Source organism: Mollisia scopiformis, assembly GCF_001500285.1.
Source record: "Mollisia scopiformis unplaced genomic scaffold LY89scaffold_3, whole genome shotgun sequence".
NCBI classification, from domain to species: domain Eukaryota; kingdom Fungi; phylum Ascomycota; class Leotiomycetes; order Helotiales; family Mollisiaceae; genus Mollisia; species Mollisia scopiformis.
In genome coordinates, this window is record NW_017263583.1 from 119,562 (window position 1) to 137,094 (window position 17,533).

The 17,533-nt window shown below is 48.1% G+C and overlaps 5 protein-coding genes across 5 annotated transcripts; 3 read left to right on the forward strand and 2 right to left on the reverse strand.

Moving 5' to 3' along the window:
- Positions 1–168: 168 nt before the first annotated feature.
- Positions 169–2,537, reverse strand: LY89DRAFT_680405 (disulfide isomerase-like protein). The gene is made up of 4 exons (XM_018214074.1): positions 2,266–2,537; positions 1,977–2,138; positions 1,580–1,781; positions 169–1,516 (listed from the first exon to the last, which is right to left on the reverse strand). Exons 2-4 carry the CDS (start codon positions 2,104–2,106, stop codon positions 271–273), a joined length of 1,578 nt encoding a protein of 525 aa, XP_018076619.1. The 5' UTR covers positions 2,107–2,138; positions 2,266–2,537; the 3' UTR covers positions 169–270.
- An 850-nt stretch (positions 2,538–3,387) lies between these two features.
- On the forward strand, positions 3,388–7,275 carry LY89DRAFT_291737 (uncharacterized protein). The gene is made up of 3 exons (XM_018206518.1): positions 3,388–4,292; positions 4,399–5,157; positions 5,398–7,275. The coding sequence occupies exons 1-3, from the start codon at positions 3,612–3,614 to the stop codon at positions 7,132–7,134; spliced, it is 3,177 nt and encodes a 1,058-aa protein (XP_018076620.1). The 5' UTR covers positions 3,388–3,611; the 3' UTR covers positions 7,135–7,275.
- Positions 7,276–7,992: 717 nt separating this feature from the next.
- Positions 7,993–8,532, forward strand: LY89DRAFT_728428 (uncharacterized protein; the record flags this gene model as incomplete). The annotated part of the gene is made up of 1 exon (XM_018219262.1): positions 7,993–8,532. One exon carries the CDS (start codon positions 7,993–7,995, stop codon positions 8,530–8,532), a length of 540 nt encoding a protein of 179 aa, XP_018076621.1.
- A 380-nt stretch (positions 8,533–8,912) lies between these two features.
- Positions 8,913–10,963, reverse strand: LY89DRAFT_575071 (vacuolar fusion protein MON1; the record flags this gene model as incomplete). Its single annotated transcript, XM_018208778.1, has 3 exons — positions 8,913–9,156; positions 9,238–10,297; positions 10,345–10,963. The coding sequence occupies 3 exons, from the start codon at positions 10,961–10,963 to the stop codon at positions 8,913–8,915; spliced, it is 1,923 nt and encodes a 640-aa protein (XP_018076622.1).
- A 261-nt stretch (positions 10,964–11,224) lies between these two features.
- Positions 11,225–17,321, forward strand: LY89DRAFT_606658 (uncharacterized protein). Its single transcript, XM_018210429.1, has 6 exons — positions 11,225–11,416; positions 11,476–11,603; positions 11,654–14,073; positions 14,121–14,365; positions 14,412–15,883; positions 15,929–17,321. The coding sequence occupies exons 1-6, from the start codon at positions 11,329–11,331 to the stop codon at positions 17,183–17,185; spliced, it is 5,610 nt and encodes a 1,869-aa protein (XP_018076623.1). The 5' UTR covers positions 11,225–11,328; the 3' UTR covers positions 17,186–17,321.
- Positions 17,322–17,533: the final 212 nt, after the last annotated feature.

Sequence of the window (17,533 nt, forward strand, 5' to 3'; positions counted from 1 at the left end):
GGAAAATTGGACCCGCAAGCGAGTAGCTTTCAAGAGGCGCTTTTAAGCCGCAATAGGGGGATAATTTCAATATAACACGAGAGACCTCGATGCAGGTACTTCAAATTTAATTCACGTAATCACCAAGTAAAAGCTCTCATTCAAATAAGATCATGCAATTTTATTATCCGGCCAAGATCCCATCATCCATAAAAGCCCAACTGTTTCGCCCGTCCTCATTTGTAGGAGTTGATACAGGTTAAAGGGAAATGTTCCAATCCAGCGGCTTGCCTACAACTCGTCATGATCCTCCGCAGCAGGTGTCTTTGCGGCCTCGGTAGCCTCGCTAGCCTTGCTCTTCACAGTCTCCTTAACCTCCTCAGCAGCACTCTTAACGGACTCGGTTGCAGCTGCAGCTTGCTCAGCCATTGATTCGACAATTGGCTTCTGTGCTTCAGCAGTCTCCTCCTCGTATGTAATTTCAACGCCGTATGAGCCATTCTCCTTGACGAACTTGATAAGATCCTCAATGCTACGGCTACCGCTGTACGTAACGGGGTTCTTCTTGTCGTTGGCCTTGTAGAGCTTGATGGTGGGGAATCCTTGGATCTCATCAGGAACGTCGTTCATGGTAGCATCGACCTTGGCAATAGTGACTTTGTCGGTGTAACCGGCATCGACATAGAGCTTAGCGAGGATGTCGTACTTGGGAGCGAGAGCCTTGCAGTGACCGCACCATGGGGCATAGAATTCGATCAGAACATCCTTGTCCTCCTCGAGAACAATGTCATTGTAATTCTTGGCAACTACGATTTGGACTGGACCCTCTTGCTTCTCGGGAATAGGCTCGGACTTGATGCTTGGCTCAACATTGCCACTGACAAACTCAGACACAAATTTACCAATGGTTTCAGCAGTGATCTCGGCATCCTGGTCGTAAGGATACTTCTTGTTGTTGACGGTATCTTGGATGGCGAAAGCAGGGAATTGGTCGGCCTTGAGGTTCAAGTTGCCTGCGTGTGCGCCAAATGCCTTTGCATCAATAGTAGCAAAGCTGACCTTGCCTCTGTGCTCCTCAGCGACCGATCTAAGCGCGGTTGAGAGAGTCTCTCTCTCCTCTGGGGTCTCGGCGAAGATATAGGCCAATGGAATACCAGTAGCCATGTAGCCGGCGTATGTCTCTGGGCCAACTTCGCCAATTAAGGGAATGGAGGCGGTGCTAGCGAACTTCTCAATGGCCTCAGCGTCAAATGATTCGGCAAAGATGGTCTTGCCCTCATCGAAGGACTTGTAGAGAACGATAGCTGGAGCAGTAACCCCCTCAGCCTTAGCCAAAGCAGCGTCATTGCTGGCACCAAAGAGGTAGTTATCACGAAGCTTCTCAGCAACAGCAGTGAATGTAGCATTCGATGTCTTGTCCTCAGCATCGACGTATGCAACCAGAACAACCTTGTCAGCGGTCTTGAAGTCCTCCAGTGTGTCCTTGGTCAAGATCGAAACGGCAGGGAGCGATTGCTTGGTCATGTATGAGACAATCCTGTGACAAAGACGAATTAGCACCATGGTCTTCATTCGGCATTGGAATAGCAGGATGACTTACGCAGGTGCTTTTCTTGCGCCAGAGTATGGGGTAACGTTCTCGGCACCGCGGAAGACCTTCAAAGTCGGGTATCCCTCAACACCATAGCTTTGGCAGAGGTCCGCCTCTTCTGTGCAATCAACCTTGGCAAGCTTGATGTTCTTTTCCTTCAATTGAGTCGCGGCCTCTTCGTATTCTGGTGCAAGAGCTTTACAGTGACCACTGCAGCGCATATTAGTAATCTGAGTTATGAACAGGTGTCTTCCAACGATGACCACTTACCACCATGGCTGAATTGAGAGACAAGAAGTTAGCAATGTTCAACGTTTTAAAATTTGAGGATAACATACTGCGAAGACTAGAAGGCAAAAGGTGTTAGCAAGCCAGCAAAGACAGTGGAGGTAGAGGGGCAACTTACATTCTGCAAGGACCAGATCATTGTCCTTGACAAAGTCCGGGAAGGTATCCTTTGTCAAAGAAGACACATCTGAAGCTGAAGCAACAGCTGCGCTGACAAGGCCAAGGGCCAAAGTTGAGAAGGTGCGCATATCGACTGTACTTTTTGAGGTAATGGGGGGTCCTGCGTCAGTGCGTTAGTCGGAAGAGCTCCTGGTCCAGCAGCTGCATACAAGAATGCTCCGAGGAATGTGAAATATGGTGCAGAAGGAGAAATGATTGGGTGCAAATGAAGTATTTTACAGACGTACCTCTTGCAGTGTCGAAAATAAAAGAAGGTGGATTGGGATTGTGGAGGGGAACGAAAAGATAGAAGTTATGAGTGAGCGAGTACGGCAATGAGGAGATGTGGTATCTTGGGTTAATCGGGCTAGCGTTCAGCTGTGCCAGGCGTAGTTTGAGGCGCGTCTAAAAGAGAACACGGTTTCTCATCCGCGGCCCCCTTTTCTGGACTACAAAGGTCAGCGGTTGGAGGTACATTAACCTTGATTTTTAATCTACTCTTTTTATAGTGATTGCTGAGCATTGATTAGGCAAAGAGGTAAATCCTGTCTAACTCCGAACCGTCCCACTTATTTCTATTCATGCGCCCCTTTCTTGTCAACACGGTCCTCCTACCGAAGATTGATGAACAGTCGGACAAGTCTTGCAGGTGGGATTCAAGCAAATTATCATCTGATGTCGGGTGGTGTTGGTGATGAAAGAACGACGAGATTGTGATTGATCCTGTCAGCCTCTACCCGAATTTGCTTATGTTCTTGTACTACTCGAGTGCAATATGTCATCTCTACATGGCAAGGCATGAGATTCAGTGGCATGATCCAGATGGATTGCGTCTGATTTCCTGGGGAAGAGCTCAACAACATAAGTCTCAGGACTGAAGACTTTCAAGTTCCCCTTGCAGCGTGTTGCCGTGAAGCTTGTCATGAAAGTCGAACAAGCTTGACAGTGCCACATCACTTGGGTGGAAACGACCATAAGAATTGCCACAAAACAAGTCTCTAAACATTCCACAACTACCTAGGTACTGTAGTTATTGCCAATTTTGTCATACCAGTCGGGCGCTTCAAACTGATTCTGGAGGATTATCAGATACGGTGTAGGGGAGAATATTTGTTTTGCCAAGCTGGAGCTATTCCGAGCATGCATGAGTGCAGAAGTATTGCTCGTCAGAACTTCATTTGAATGCGATGAAAGCTCGCAATTTTCTCTGGAAGTAATCCATTGTACCTTGTGGTAGCATGATGAAGAAACAAAGAGTCTCTATAAGGCGGTCTTGGATTTCCCCAGAGTGTGGTGATTTATTGTTGTTGGAGCGCGACTTCCTTTTCTGCGACGAGTATCGAAGTTGGCGTGCTCTTGCCATTTCGAGTACATCTAAAGGGACCGTTTCTTTCTTCCATCCCAACACAACCAAAAACCCATTATTTCCATCCAATTCAATTTCACTTGGTTTCACACGTTGACTTCCATCTTGTAATCATTCTCGTTTGCCAATGGAGCCAATTTCTACTTCAACGCTTCATTCCTGAATCCGAACACCTTCTTCGTCGAACGCTGTTTTCTGTCCAGAATTGTTGTTGTGAAAGCGCAAACAATGGAAGCTCTCTCACCGAATGCTCGTCCAAGCACTCGAGATAGAGGATTTAGTGATACTTTCGCAGCACGTCCTCGAGTGTTCAATGAACGGGATCCGATGCGCCATGGATCCAGTCCTGTAGGCCGGGAAAACCGGTCTCCCTCGAACGTACCGAAAGGCCTCGAAACAATGCTGAAGACAACAACAGAAACTGGGGACATTGGCATGTTCTCCATCAAACCCTCACGCGTTCCAAACCCCTCAAATACCCCACGAAGGATTGGGACAGGTCTCAGTGAGATTGACATGCAGAAGACGAGACAGGCTTTCCAACCATACGGGGTTCCTATTGTCGATGACCGGCGTCGTCTACCATCGTATGCACGGGATAATTCTTCTGAAGCGCTGTCGATGTACGAGACTGCGAGTCAGAAGTCAGCTAGCCGTACCTTCGACGACCCTGATTATCGTTCGTATTCAATGACCCAAACATATTCTTCATATACTTTATCCAATCATCGATCATACACGAGTTTGAGGAGTCAACCTGATGGAAATGGCGTCATCCAACGACCGAGATCTCCTTTTGCGTATCCGACACGCTTGAAGCGTCCAGGCTTTCGCCCGTCCTCTCCAGCATTGACTGATGGAGGAGCAGTCGACTATAGTCGGCGTGTTGAGATTGGCCGAGCTCCATACGTGAGTGTTTGTCCAACACCTGCTGTATTGTTGCTTCGAAGCTCCGTTCTATGGTGGACTTCAGCGACGATAATGCTCCTACGACACACTAACTGACCATATCCAGGGTGCTGGTCAAAGCACGTCTTCTCCAGCATCATTGTATGCGCAAAAACGTAGGCCGCCGCTGTCCTTACGCCATGAAGCAAACAGATCCACGCCTTCTCTCTTGAGCCAGTCTTCACCTCCACGACGGTCATCAAGTCCCCTCGTACCACGACAAAATGGACTATCGGGTGGCGACTGGCAACGCAGGCACGTAACGGCATCTGGAAACACATCCCCTGCCCGAAGTACACTCAGTGTAGCTTCGACCGTAAATCTTTACGCCACATTGCCTACCTCTTCCGCTACTACGACACCTGGAAAACTACACCCTCCTTCTCCGTTGTACTATGACTACACGGAAGATTTTGAGGTTGAAGTCTGTGCCCAGCCACAGGTCTTAGATCCGCCACCCCAGTTCCGTATAGAGAAGACCATTCCCGAAGATCGTCCTATGAGTGCCGAGGGGCCAGCTACAGGAGGTTCTCAGCACATGTTCTCAAATGATACCAGTCGCTTTCAGACAATAATCTCCTCGTCGTCTGATCGGCCGGATATTGAAGAATCTCAAGCGTCGAAATTGGACAACTCAGCCCAGCCGGAACACGTTGATGCGGCCTCATTCCCCGATGACGAGGGACACAGCCAGAGAACTGGAGAAGTCAATTATGACGCTGAGCAACGCAAGAAGGTCATTCGTTTATCAGGCCTTGGGTACGGGGCTCGGGAATTAAGTTGTCATGTTGAAGAGGCTTTTGGACTGCCATCGTCGTCATCATTTTTGATTGATGTTAGCAAGACGAACAACGAGAAACGACTATTCCAGAGAGAGAATGTTGCAGTCAAGAGTGAGGATCATTTTGAATCAGACAGGGAACCGCAGTCTACCAGAACGTCTTCTTATAGTCTGGGTTCTCAATTCGCACAATTTCCTTGTCCGCCCATGGGTGACGAGCAAGTACAGCCGAATGCTACCAAAGATTCACAAGACAAACAAGTTGGAAGCAAAATCAGGACTCACCTGGTCAACTCGGAGACTCGCCGATCGTTTGATGTGTTGCCAATATCAAGTGAGAAGGACCAACCAAGAAGGACTTCGAGGGAAAGCCAATGCCTTCCGCCTTCTGGGCGCGCTAGAGCAAGATCTAGTGGTTTCAATTCGATCAACACTGGGTTGACCGAGTTGACGGAACTCATTCAGGGTACGAATAAGCCCCATGAAAACAAGCAGGATGGCATCTTTGCTCCACCTGGAAGAACTCCTATGACATCTCCGACCATACCCGAAAAGTCGAAATTACGAGACGCATCTGCCGGGGACTCCGGTAAACCATCAGCGCCTTCGTTTGCCCAGCAGAGAGGGCGGGAATTGCAGATGTTAGCACAGAGACAGCCAATTAAGCGGAATAATCAGAGAGCACGAAGGGTAGACCCGCCACAAGTTGCCAAAGATGTCCCGAACTTCAGTCACCAAATACCCCAGAAAGCAATTTCTCGTCCAGAGTCTCCAATGCTTGCACCAAAGCCCATATCACCAGCGAGGCAATTGAAGTTGAAGAACAGTATCCCGCGGCTTATGAAAGCACTCCCACCGGTACCGTCAGAGCCAGCACAGTCTTCGCCGCCCCCTCCTGGCCATTCTCACTCGCATACTGAAGAATCACCATCTCTGTTCACATCTTTGGTCGCGGATCTGCCACGCAAATCGTCAATAGACACAGCCCAGCACGAAGGCATCGCTCATAACTTGGGCAAGAAGCTCCCTTCAGTGCATGAAGAGCAAGTTGAAATTCGCGCAAAACCAGAGATAGCCAGCAACACAGACACCAAGGACGATATAGAACAAAATGCAAATAAGAACTCGGCGCCAAAGCTGAAGCTCAAAGGTATAAGCAATACCGCTCTGAGATCTCTTTCACCTCTTAGTTCACAACCATGGAATCTTGAAAACAATGATTCATGGTTGAATGAAAATCTTAACGCTCGTCTGCAGTCAAGTCACCTCAATGATAAACCTACGATCTCAAAGCAGCCAAAATTCAGACTTAGAGTTATTCGGGCATCAAACTCAACACAAGGGACGGTGCGAGTTACACGAGATAATGAAAACGCAGAACCCTCAAACGGCATACATTTGCAGAATCCAAAAGATTTGTTCACACCAAGTCCAGGAATCGACAATCTCTTCCGAAACTTCGGTAGGCATTTGCATTCACGAAAGACCAGCGCGAACAGCAACTATCACAGCGAAGAATCGGAGCCAATGTTCGCAGGGACGACCACCTCATCGCCCGCGAACGAAAATCGGGACGAGGATGGTTATTCTTTGCGTGGTCCACCAATGAGTGTTGGAGGGGTGTTTGAAGCTCGAAGCGTGTTCTCGGACGATAGTTCGCAAGCTCATGGATCCCATAGTCTGCGAAAGCGTATCTCCAATCTGCGGGCTAGGATTGCTGTTCCTTACACAGCCAAAGTAGGAGCTCAATCGTATGATGATATCACATGGAAAGACCGTCATGCCCCACAAATCGTACCACAGCCAACAAATCAATCTGATTCTAACCTTCCTGCTAATAGAAGGAGTTCGGATATCAAGCCAATGCGGCGTTTCGCCGAGAAGTTGCACAGGCAACGACTGAAGGCCAAGGTGCGAAGTTGGATCCAAGGTGCACGATCGGTGATTGCTCGTGTGAGGCCAAGACATTCCCGATCTGGAAGTGGGAGTGGAAGTGGCAGTAGGGGAGGGAGGCTTCAATGACGAAGGGCAGGTCGGGTTGACTTGGAGCTTTTAGGCTGTTTTTGGGTGGTCTGGAACAAAGCGGATTGATATGATATACTTGATGACAGTGTGTCGCCCCTTTAGTTCGGACCTGGTACGGTTACTTGCAGCGTTAGCATTTGTGGGGTACAGCACGCTAAGGATAGATCGTTTCGGGTCCATAGGGCTGAATATGAGGTGGGAAGAAATGTGCTTCCGCTGTCTGCTCGGGTTGGCTTCACCTCGTAATAAGAAAGCATCAATGTTTACTTATTTTAATCATGGATAAAAAGTGCCTACCCGTAGCATTCGCAGCATATATGCCGTCCATTTCGACTCAAGTCATTTCAACGATAATTGCATCTAACGTAATGAAAGCACCATGCGATTCAACTCGTAGCGAAAACCTTAGTGGTGGCTGGAAGTCCTCGTTGGTCAGGTATGTACTACAGACACAGCGTGATAGTGCCTATGACACAATCCAGAATTTAGCATTTTACCTGCTAGAAGCCAGACCGCCAACTGAACTAGAGGTAACCTGCTCCATCGAATGCTCAGACCAGTTGCATTAATGCTTTACGATAGATCCCGCATGGAATGAAAAGTTACCTATAAACATACCTTATCTTCCATATGTACATGTGTATCATTCTCTTCCAATACTATGCTCAACTTAATGAGTCAATCACATCGAACAAGCATACACCATACTGACGACACCTTTTCATGAAAGCGGCAGAAAAAGGTTTTTAAATAGATGTAAGTCAACATACTCTAATGTCATCAGTACGTTGACTAACAATCGTTCCAAGACCCATATCATTTACACGTTGCTCCATACCCATTGTCATCCATCAAATGCCCCCTATAATACACGAGACATACTTCGATTCTCGCGCATGCAGTGCAGCAAGATATCCATCTGAAGCGCCAGAATTCGAACCACACGTCGAAGAAATACAACAGCACTTCGTTGCATCAACAGAATATGGTAGCTACAGACGTGATGCGATTCACAAGGTTGAAGGAGCCAAACGTACTGCAAGCTCCGACAATGAAGAGGCACGAAACAGATCTCGCCCCAGAAGGAAGTCGAATAAAGTTTCCGACATCACTCCACCTCCAACAGACATCGCTGCTGCGCGGAAGTCCTCAATAGAACATAAACGTCGTCCCTCTTGGCAACTGAAGCGAATGAGTCCATACTTTGGCTTCCTCCGTCGGTCAAGCAGTAGTACTCAATCTGATCTCGGTACCGTTACGTACGATCCAACAGTTGAGAGTCCTGAAAGTACCAACGAGGAGTCGTTAGAACAAACAGGTGCAGGTTCAGGTGGTGTGTTGGGAGATGTGAGTTTGTCCTTTGATAAAGTTGTCTCCGAGATTTCGAGAATGTGAAAGAGCTGTTTGAGTGTACTGTCCAGTACATATATCGACAGATTTGCCCAAGTCATTACCCCACGAGAGTAGGTTCGCAAAATACGAAGACGTGATCACTAGAACCGAGGTCCTGGCCCAAGTGGGATAGTCACTTGGCTCTCGGAATATCCGCATTCGTTGTATCTTCCTTATGGTCTTCTATTTCTTTCCGTGCAGCTGCAAGCAGCTACCAATTTCCTACGGGAAACATGCTGATAGAGTAAATGTGTTCAGCTCAAGGCCGAACAACAAGCTCAGGACGCGGTTAAAGCCGAGACACTCAGAGGTTGTTTCTCCTCGATACCCTCAACACCCGAAGGCGGATGCAGACCTCACTTCTGGATCCGGAAGCCATCCTCCTAGAACACAGCACCACCGATAATGAAGACTCTTTCTTCCTCGCGCTTCACCCATTGGATCACTTTATTGGCGCCTTGTGCGAGGACGGCGCGGGATGCGTTTGGACCCGCAACGCAGTAAAATTCGAAAATGGGCGTTGTCCAGGCCAGGGAGATGCTGTCTTTACTCACGCAGTGCAGGACTTTGAGGTGGGAATGTTTGGCGTGTGTTGATGCGTGGAGATTATGATATAACGTCATGAGCCTGTTCATTCGTTGTAAATATGGGCCCTTCTTTGGAGTACGTGGAGTATGAGGGGAAATAAACAAAGACTAATTTACATACCTTCTTCGAGCTACCAATCTACTAAATTCCGGAGTGAATGACGGCATGGTAAATTGGACATTCGCACGCGATTTGTACAAGAAGTGCCTGAGCTGAGTTCCAGGCACAATGTCTGTCGTACTTGGACGTCCCTTTCGAACTGCTGCCCTGATGATTTCCAAGCTGCCATTCTTTTCCAATTGGCTCACAACATCATCTCGCATCTGCTTCAGCTCGAAAAAGCTCTCTTTATCAGCGCTGATCAAGAGAATAGCAATTTCATCTTCTTTACTGCTGCTGTTGGCAGTGGAAGGTCGTTCTCCCGGTTCTGTCCCGTCTTCGAATGCGCTCAGGAAGCTCACGTACATGTAGAGATAACCTCTATTGTTGAAACCCGGAAGGCATACTGGAATCCAGTTCTCCCCGCCTCCAGCTTTGACACCCCCGGCTTCAAATAGCATGTTGAAGATCAACTGTAGATCACTTGGGTGTAAGGAATGCCGCTTTGGTCTCACGACACTAACGAGTCGTCCACCAGCGACAATTAAGCCATACAGCAGCTTCTCAGTTCGTGTCTTCAACAGAGTGTTGTTGATAGTGTGCCGTTGCGATTTCCTGATCTTCAGACACTCCAGGGCTGACAATAATGCTGACGGCGAGCCTTTGGTAAAGGTATCGGCGAGTGAGGACAACAATGTCTCAGTGCCTTCGAGAGGGCGTCTCAGATCTGTGTTGGGTCTGTTTGTAAACAGGTGGGTTAAAGTAGGCAATGTCAAGGTCGAAAGAATTTGCATGTATAGAGCCTCTAACTGCGCCCGGAGTTGAGCATCACTTTCTCCAAGCTTGCTTATGGCCACGAAGTATAAAGGGCCCTCGGTAGATACCACGAATCTTGTGCCTCCTGCTGTAAAACCCATTAAAGGATCTTTTGAGCCCTGGAAGAATGAAATGATCGTTTGAATGATTCCGATATAGCCATTGATAAGATTCTGATCTCCGTGTCTACTGTATATTGGTTTACCTGCCGAAGACAGTATGAGATAGTGCTTTAGCTTTGACTTCCATTGGAAAAGGACTTCCTCTATTGACGAATTAGAACAACTTCTTAGCCAATTAAGAAGATCCAACCTTCGTTACCACTTTTGCTGTCCAAAGCCTCAATCTCATCGAACTCATGCTGAAAGTTGCTTAAAGTGTTGTCTTCGAACTCAACGTTCTCAAATGGGTTCACAGACTCCGCTTGCGAGCTGAGTAGTTTCCAAGCTGGACTTTGATTGAGGCCTTCATCCAACAAACTTGCAAGGTCTCCGTGGGCCTTCAGCGTTGGGGCATAGCTCATAAGACTCGCCCCATCATCAAAGCTGCCGTTACGGCTAACCTTCCTGCTCGGTGTGCTCTGCCCTGCTGATGTGTCTGAGAAGGACACAGTCTGTGACACAGCCCGAGTTGCAGGAGTTGAAAACGTTCCCCTCGAACCATCGGGGAATGACAAGGTCTGTATATCAACTGACGAAAGCGCTGTTGTAGGTTTGGCTATTGTCGACAAAGCGGACCCTGCTTTGTCTCCCGTCTTCAAGAGTGAGGGTCTGGGAGGTAGTGGCGGTCGATGTTCCTCATTTCCTGTGGCTTTTCCAATTATACCCTGGGTCCCCTCTGAGGAACTTGGTTCACCCTCTGTACCCTCCTTCGCATCCTGCTGCGAGTCTTCATTGCGCTTTTGAGCGTCATGGTCGCTGGCGAGGGTCATCGCATCCCTGGTTCCATGCTTCGAAGAGCCCTGCACCGTCGGCGTTGTATCGTCGTCCTGTACATGTGTTTGCTCGTGTTGAGAAGAGACGTCCAAATGTCCCATAAGGCCGTGTAGATTATTCGCTGGACATTATTCGTCATTGAATGCACAGCACCGGATTAATTCTGGTGGGGGGCCAACAGGGGTCGGAGATGGGACTTGCCGATGGCAGCCTTGAGAGCTTCAAGAGGCCAGCGATGTAAGATGCTTCAGCCTTGTGAACCGTTTTCTGTGAGACTCTTTTTTGCAGCATGCAGAGACCTCACAAAGCATTTGGAAGATGCAAATAATCCCCAGACAATCCATTCGCTCAGTGCAACACCATGGCTCTTGAGGCTGGCCGAGAGTCGCCGTCGAGCTCTGGGAGAGCTTCACCCATAACTAGAAAATGGAGGAACCAACAAGGTTCTGGTTCGTAACATGGTTTATGATGCTATCTAACCTTTGAAAACGGAATTGACAAATGGTAGATGAGCCACCCAGCAAAGACAAAGCCTTCCGCCGTTATGCCTCTGGAGTTGAACGGTCACTGTCGTTGTTTGACACAGCGTTACAGGAATGGGCAGACTATATTTCTTTTTTGGGGAGGCTATTAAAGGTAGGAGAGGGCTTGATTCGATTTGAATCTTAATTCTAATATGTGTACAGTCGTTGCAAAGTCACCCGCCGACGATAACCTCAGTCCCATCGAAGTCGATTGTCGCAAAACGATTAGCTCAGTGCTTGAACCCGGCACTCCCTTCTGGTGTGCACCAAAAAGCTCTCGAAGTCTATGCCTACATATTCTCGATGATAGGCAAGGATGCTCTCTCAAGAGACCTTCCTCTCTATCTGCCAGGACTCTCCTCTACACTGTCGTTTGCATCTCTGTCGGTACGAACACCTTTCTTGGAATTGATGGAGAAACATCTCTTGCAACTAGACTCCCGCGCACTTCGACCCGCTCTGAGAGCTATTATACTAGCTCTGCTGCCGGGCTTGGAGGAAGAATCGAGTGAAGAGTTCGAGCGAACATTGAGACTCCTGGACGGTTTCAAAGACTGCCTTCGATTCCCAGATTCCAAAGATATTGGAGAGAATCACAGCAGCGGAGATGAATACTTCTGGCAGTGTTTCTTTCTTGCAGCAATCACCAGTAACGGGCGTCGGTTGGGTGCTCTGGCTTACCTTGTTAGAAGTCTCCCTATGCTGGGCCAACATTTTTCTCTTGATCCAGCAAGCACAACGTCCAGCAATGCGGAAAATGGAAGTGTTGAGGGCAGCTCTGCTCGCCTGGCGGAAATGGTGACTTCTCCTGAGCCAGGTCTCTTACTGAGATGCTTTGCTGCTGGTCTGGGCGATGAACAACTTCTTATACAACGTGGATTCTTAGATCTTCTTGTAACTCATCTGCCACTACATTCAAACGTTCTCCAAAAAAGGGTCAAGACAGAAGATCTCGAACTTCTCATCTCCGCAGCCGCCGGTGTCGTTTCACGCCGAGAGATGAGTTTGAACAGGCGCCTGTGGACTTGGCTATTGGGACCAGAGCCTGCTGCGAATGATCACGAAACAAGTCCCGAGTCCCCCATTGCTGTCTCAGAAGACCAGCTTGGAACTTCGTCTACATCCAGAACTCGCTATTTTGAACAATATGGCCTGCAGGCTTTGACGAGCGCTCTCTTGAAGCTAATCGATCGCGACTCTATCAATCCTATGGAGAGAGCTCGACCCTTCCGAATATGTCTCTCATTGATGGACAGATGGGAGATAGGCGGATTGGTCGTACCAGACATCTTCCTACCAATTGTCAACAGCGTTCGCAGGTACAAAGACCAAGCAACCACCAAGACCGATTTTTCTGAGGTCCTCCGAAGTGCCAGCGTCTTCTTTGATGGCGTTGAAAGTGGTCTCATTTGGGGAGAGATAGTCGGTTTGGTCGTCCATGCTCTCGGAAGAAACAAACTGTCAACCGGTGACAGGATTGACAAGCTCTCACTGGTGAAGTTTATCATCACGCATTTCAATGTGCGGGAAGAAGAGATGCTTTTGGTCCATGCGCCGCTGACAACTTTGACGATTCTGACCCTATTCCAAAAGTCCGAAGAGAAAGAGATTGCAGGAAACGATGATTTGCGGACGCCTAATACATTCAAGCTTGCGTTGAGTATCGCGATGCATCTATTAGAACTTATTCCAGAGAGAGCTTTGCAGACCCGTCCATCAACAAGTCAATCCACTGCTACCGTACAGAATGGAGGCCATGCTCCAGCACACACTGATCTTGAAATCTTACAGAGAGTCAAAACTTTCTACATGCAAGATCAGGGCAACTTGGACGCCGTTTCACCTCCGTACGCTTTCGGCGAGTTAAGCGAACTCCTTTTGCGCCAAGCTGGAAGTATTACTTGTCAGAGCTTGTCTGTCTCGGTATCAAGTGCTGATGCTGAAATCAATAGCAAGCTATTGGTAATGATTCTGGCAAAGGCACCCAAGACTGACAGCTTGGATGTGACTCAAGTTCTCTCCTCTGTGCAAATCAGATTGTCCTCACCATCTCAAATACCGTTTTCAGCCTTGACATCGATTGTTTCTCTCGCGACTACACTGTACTCTACTTCCTACATAACAGACGCAGAATTGTCGACTCTGATAGCCCCTTTGGTCCGCCAGGCATGGTGGTATCTATCAGCAGCGCAACCAAAGTACCACGTCGAGGCCGTGAGATGTCTTTGGCAGCTGCAGAGCGCTCTCCCACATTCAAACCACGAGATCGAAGCGGCCATTTGCTCCACGATGGTCGAGAAAGATCTCAATGGAACTTTCGCCCTCCGAGATGCAGATGCAGGTCGTAGCTTTAGCGTTCTGTGGACTCATACTCTACAAGATATTGTTGCACATGCAGACCGTAGAGCATCTCGAGCATCAATCAATGAGACTAAAACTACTGGCAAGCTGTCTGGACTTGGCAATTTTGAGGTAATGCTCGCGAGGCCATTATTTCTTCTGTTAGATGCTCTTCTAGATGAACGCACACAGCTGTTCATGACTGTGAGAACCTGGCTGCAAAATCTAGTGGGAATTGATAAGTATGTATTGCCCTACCTTCAATTGAAATTACTCACACATTGAATAGGCTCTTTCACCTATTCGTAGTGAAACTTTCAGCCTTCCCTTTTCTTCACTCAATACCAAAAGATGGAGTTGATTTCCTGGGTATCGATGCACCATCCTACACTGGTGATGATGATCTTGACCAGTGTTTATATTATCTCAAGACGTTGTCAAATATACTTCGATGGTCTTCGGATAGCATGTGGGCCATTCTAGCTCGAAACAGCGTCTCCATTGATAGCAGTCAACAAACCCTATACTACATCGGTATGCCCCTCCTTCCTCTTCCTTCACAAATCGCTAAATGGATTAGCTGGCAAAGAAGGAGACATCACACTCCTGGAGTTCTTCTTGCATGTGTGCTTAAGAGTCATCTGTGGCAGTCAGAGTTCAGGAGACCTTGACACCAAGCCCCGCGTCAATCAATTTCATCGAACTGCCCTTACTACGCTCCATCAGATTCTGTTGTGTCCATATGCCCTACCGCTTGCGAAACTTCAGCTGGAACATGTTCTTATAGAGAGACTGGTCAAATCTCTTGGTGGATCTGATCCCTTCAAACAGGTCCTGCTCCTAGACGTCGTCTTCGACACCCTAAAGATCAGAGACGCAGCAAAGCCTGCACCACCACCTCAATCACCCACGGTTGAGCTGAAACGCTCTATACTATCTGACCCCGCACAAGTCTCTAGACTCTCTCTCACTACCGACCGCGACAGTCAATCTGCCCTTCTACCTCCGCCGGCATCTCTTGTGAAGTGCCTGCAAGCTGGCTTTAGTTCTTCGAGCAGCCGTCCAGTACTGGACAGCTGGGTGAGCTTCCTGGTGGAATGCCTACCTCTGTATTCCGACACGATTTTCCAAATCCTCATACCTTTAGTCGAAACCTTCTGTTCGCAGATTGGTAGTACTTTCAATGATCTGAAAAGGACATTTGGGGAAGCCGGTACGATTGCCCAAGGCTCTACGGCTCCAGAGTCAACTTTGATATCTCTACTAAATGGACTTGAGCACGTACTGGCGAGTGGGCATGCTCGTCTGCTACAAGACGAAGCAAAAGCACCAGTAGTGAAAAGTCCAGACCAACCCCAAGGATTCTTTGGGAACATGGTGTCTAACGTATTTACATCCGACACTCCGCAATCAAGAAGCGCTACAGCAAATAACCGTCTTACAGTGCTCTTGACCTTTCAAGATGCAGTGCGAATATGCTTTCTAATATGGTCATGGGGTAATAGCGAAGATACATCTCAGGACACGGAATCTGCTGCCTCATTCAACTATACTTCTCTTCGTATGAGGAATCGTGCACGTCGCCTTCTCGAACATCTGTTCGCTGCGGAGGCTCTCGAGTGTCTGGAGAGTGTGGTCGAGATCTGGAAGAAGTCATCAAAATCGCCCAACGAGCCAAGATCCCCAGTCGTGTTCAACCTTCTACATGTGCTTGATGGCTCGAGGCCTAAACACACGATTCCTGCCATCTTCAATGCTATTTACAGCCGGACCAATCCTACTGCATTAGAACCTTCGCGGAAGTCAACCCTGACCTCGTCCCTCAACGACACAGACCTTGTGATATTTTTAGTGGAATATGCTCGCTCCTTAGAAGACGATGCCATGGACGAAATCTGGACGGACTGCATGACTTTCTTGAAGGACTTATTGGCTAATCCATTCCCTCATCGTCAGACTTTGCCAAGCCTACTAGAATTCGCGGCAATCTTGGGTGAGAAAGTTGACAATACGAATTTTGGCGAGCAGCGCAGGATGAGAAGAGAGCTTGGTGTAAGTTGTCCTGCAATACGAGAACGAATATAGCTGACATACTAGGACTTGTTCCTCCGACTTCTAACGGCCATATTCACAACGAGGCCTATGGGATTCTCAGAAAGCGTCGATAACGACGTCTCAAGACCGGACGACGTTGTTGGTATCCTCGCTTCCATCGCGCCAGATTTACCTAAAATTCTACTCGAACCTGATCGTATTCTCACTGCAGCCAACACAATATCGACAAACGTTATTGTGCCGACTTTCAAGTCCAAGACCTTCCCAGACAATGTCTCCCAGAGTACCTTGGTCCTTCTTTACCAATTAGCTAGGCTACCAAATGCCCAGAAGTCATGGAAGAAAGACTTAGGCGACGCCTTCAATGATACGAGATTCTTTGCGAACTCAGTAGCACTTGTTGAGAGTGATTGGCTCCCTTTGATAAGACAATGGGCTTTGAGCGACAAGGAGCGAATGCCTGAGCTTCTTTCTCGTTTGGTTGCTCCCACGACAGCGGGCATAGTCTTTGGTGTAGGTGCTACCTCAGCAAGACTTGAAGCAGATCGCAAAACACAACTCAACCTTCGTCGTATTGCAACACTCATACTGGCCACAATCCACGACAATTTTGTGACGGATCTGCCCGCAATGCAAGAAAAGATTGTCGAGCTCCTGCTGGCTACTACGACTTCGTCACCATCATCTACGACAAGAGCTGATATTTACCTCCTGTTGAGAGCACTTGTTCTCAAGACATCAGCAATTCACCTAGCGACTCTTTGGCCAATTGTCAACGCCGAACTGAACGCAGTCATCTCGTCAGTGGTTGCTGCTGATCACAGTGCTGCTGCCGAAACTTACAATAACCATACAATCCTTCAAGCATGTAAATTGCTTGATACACTGCTTTGCATCGCACCCGACGACTTTCAATTGCACGAATGGCTGTTCATTTCCGATACTATTGACGCAGTCTACCGACCACCTCAGTTCCAACCTGTCGCCTTGATCGATGAACTCTCAGAGGAGCTTGGTTCGACTGCTTTAACTTCTGCGGTTCACACCGAATTTTCCGCTATGCAAGCTTCGAATGGTTCTTCGCGCAAACCACTGATCGGACCCGGTGGTATCGGCGACGAAGGGAATTGGGAACGAAAGGATGAGCTGGTGGCGAAGGTGCTGAGACCATTCTTCAGCCAGCTGAGCATTTTTGCATTTGAAACCACCTACTCGATGAGTGCTCCCGATCTCGAGGCATGCAGGGCTAGCCTGCTAAAAGATTTATTTGATGAGCGGAGCATTGTTAAGGCGTTGTAGACGGAAAATAGTGCTTGTCATAAATACATCAATGAAACTCACGGCGAAAATTCGTTGATCATCTTGAAGCTTCCACATCTTCTGAATAGATCCCGCAGCCAGTCTAATCTTTCTTGTCTTTATCAATTGAATTCATGCACGACAGATCGATTGGCTTGAAATTCTTGGCTCGACGTCTTTCCACCTGCTGCAGCGAATGCCTGCATTGTAACTTGCTGCTAATGTGAGCCTGCCTCAGGAACAAAAGGATTGCGATACGCAACAGAAAATCTGGCAAATTGACGCCAGGCTTCAAGGCACTCCAAATTGCCCAAGATAGGAATTTCATGCTCCGTCTCCGCAATAAAT

Bases quoted from the DNA above. Each gene is read 5' to 3' on its own strand.
- LY89DRAFT_680405 (XM_018214074.1), bottom strand. From the start codon at position 2,106: ATGCGCACCTTCTCAACTTTGGCCCTTGGCCTTGTCAGCGCAGCTGTT. The intron at 1,782-1,976 runs GTAAGTTGCCCC...ATATGCGCTGCA, and splicing joins TGATCTGGTCCTTGCAGAAT to GTGGTCACTGTAAAGCTCTT. The intron at 1,517-1,579 runs GTAAGTCATCCT...TCTTTGTCACAG, and splicing joins GGCGCAAGAAAAGCACCTGC to GATTGTCTCATACATGACCA.
- LY89DRAFT_291737 (XM_018206518.1), top strand. From the start codon at position 3,612: ATGGAAGCTCTCTCACCGAATGCTCGTCCAAGCACTCGAGATAGAGGA. The intron at 4,293-4,398 runs GTGAGTGTTTGT...GACCATATCCAG, and splicing joins AGATTGGCCGAGCTCCATAC to GGTGCTGGTCAAAGCACGTC. The intron at 5,158-5,397 runs TTGATTGATGTT...ATCAGGACTCAC, and splicing joins TGCCATCGTCGTCATCATTT to CTGGTCAACTCGGAGACTCG.
- LY89DRAFT_606658 (XM_018210429.1), top strand. From the start codon at position 11,329: ATGGCTCTTGAGGCTGGCCGAGAGTCGCCGTCGAGCTCTGGGAGAGCT. The intron at 11,417-11,475 runs GTTCGTAACATG...GACAAATGGTAG, and splicing joins GAGGAACCAACAAGGTTCTG to ATGAGCCACCCAGCAAAGAC. The intron at 14,366-14,411 runs GTATGCCCCTCC...TAAATGGATTAG, and splicing joins ACAAACCCTATACTACATCG to CTGGCAAAGAAGGAGACATC.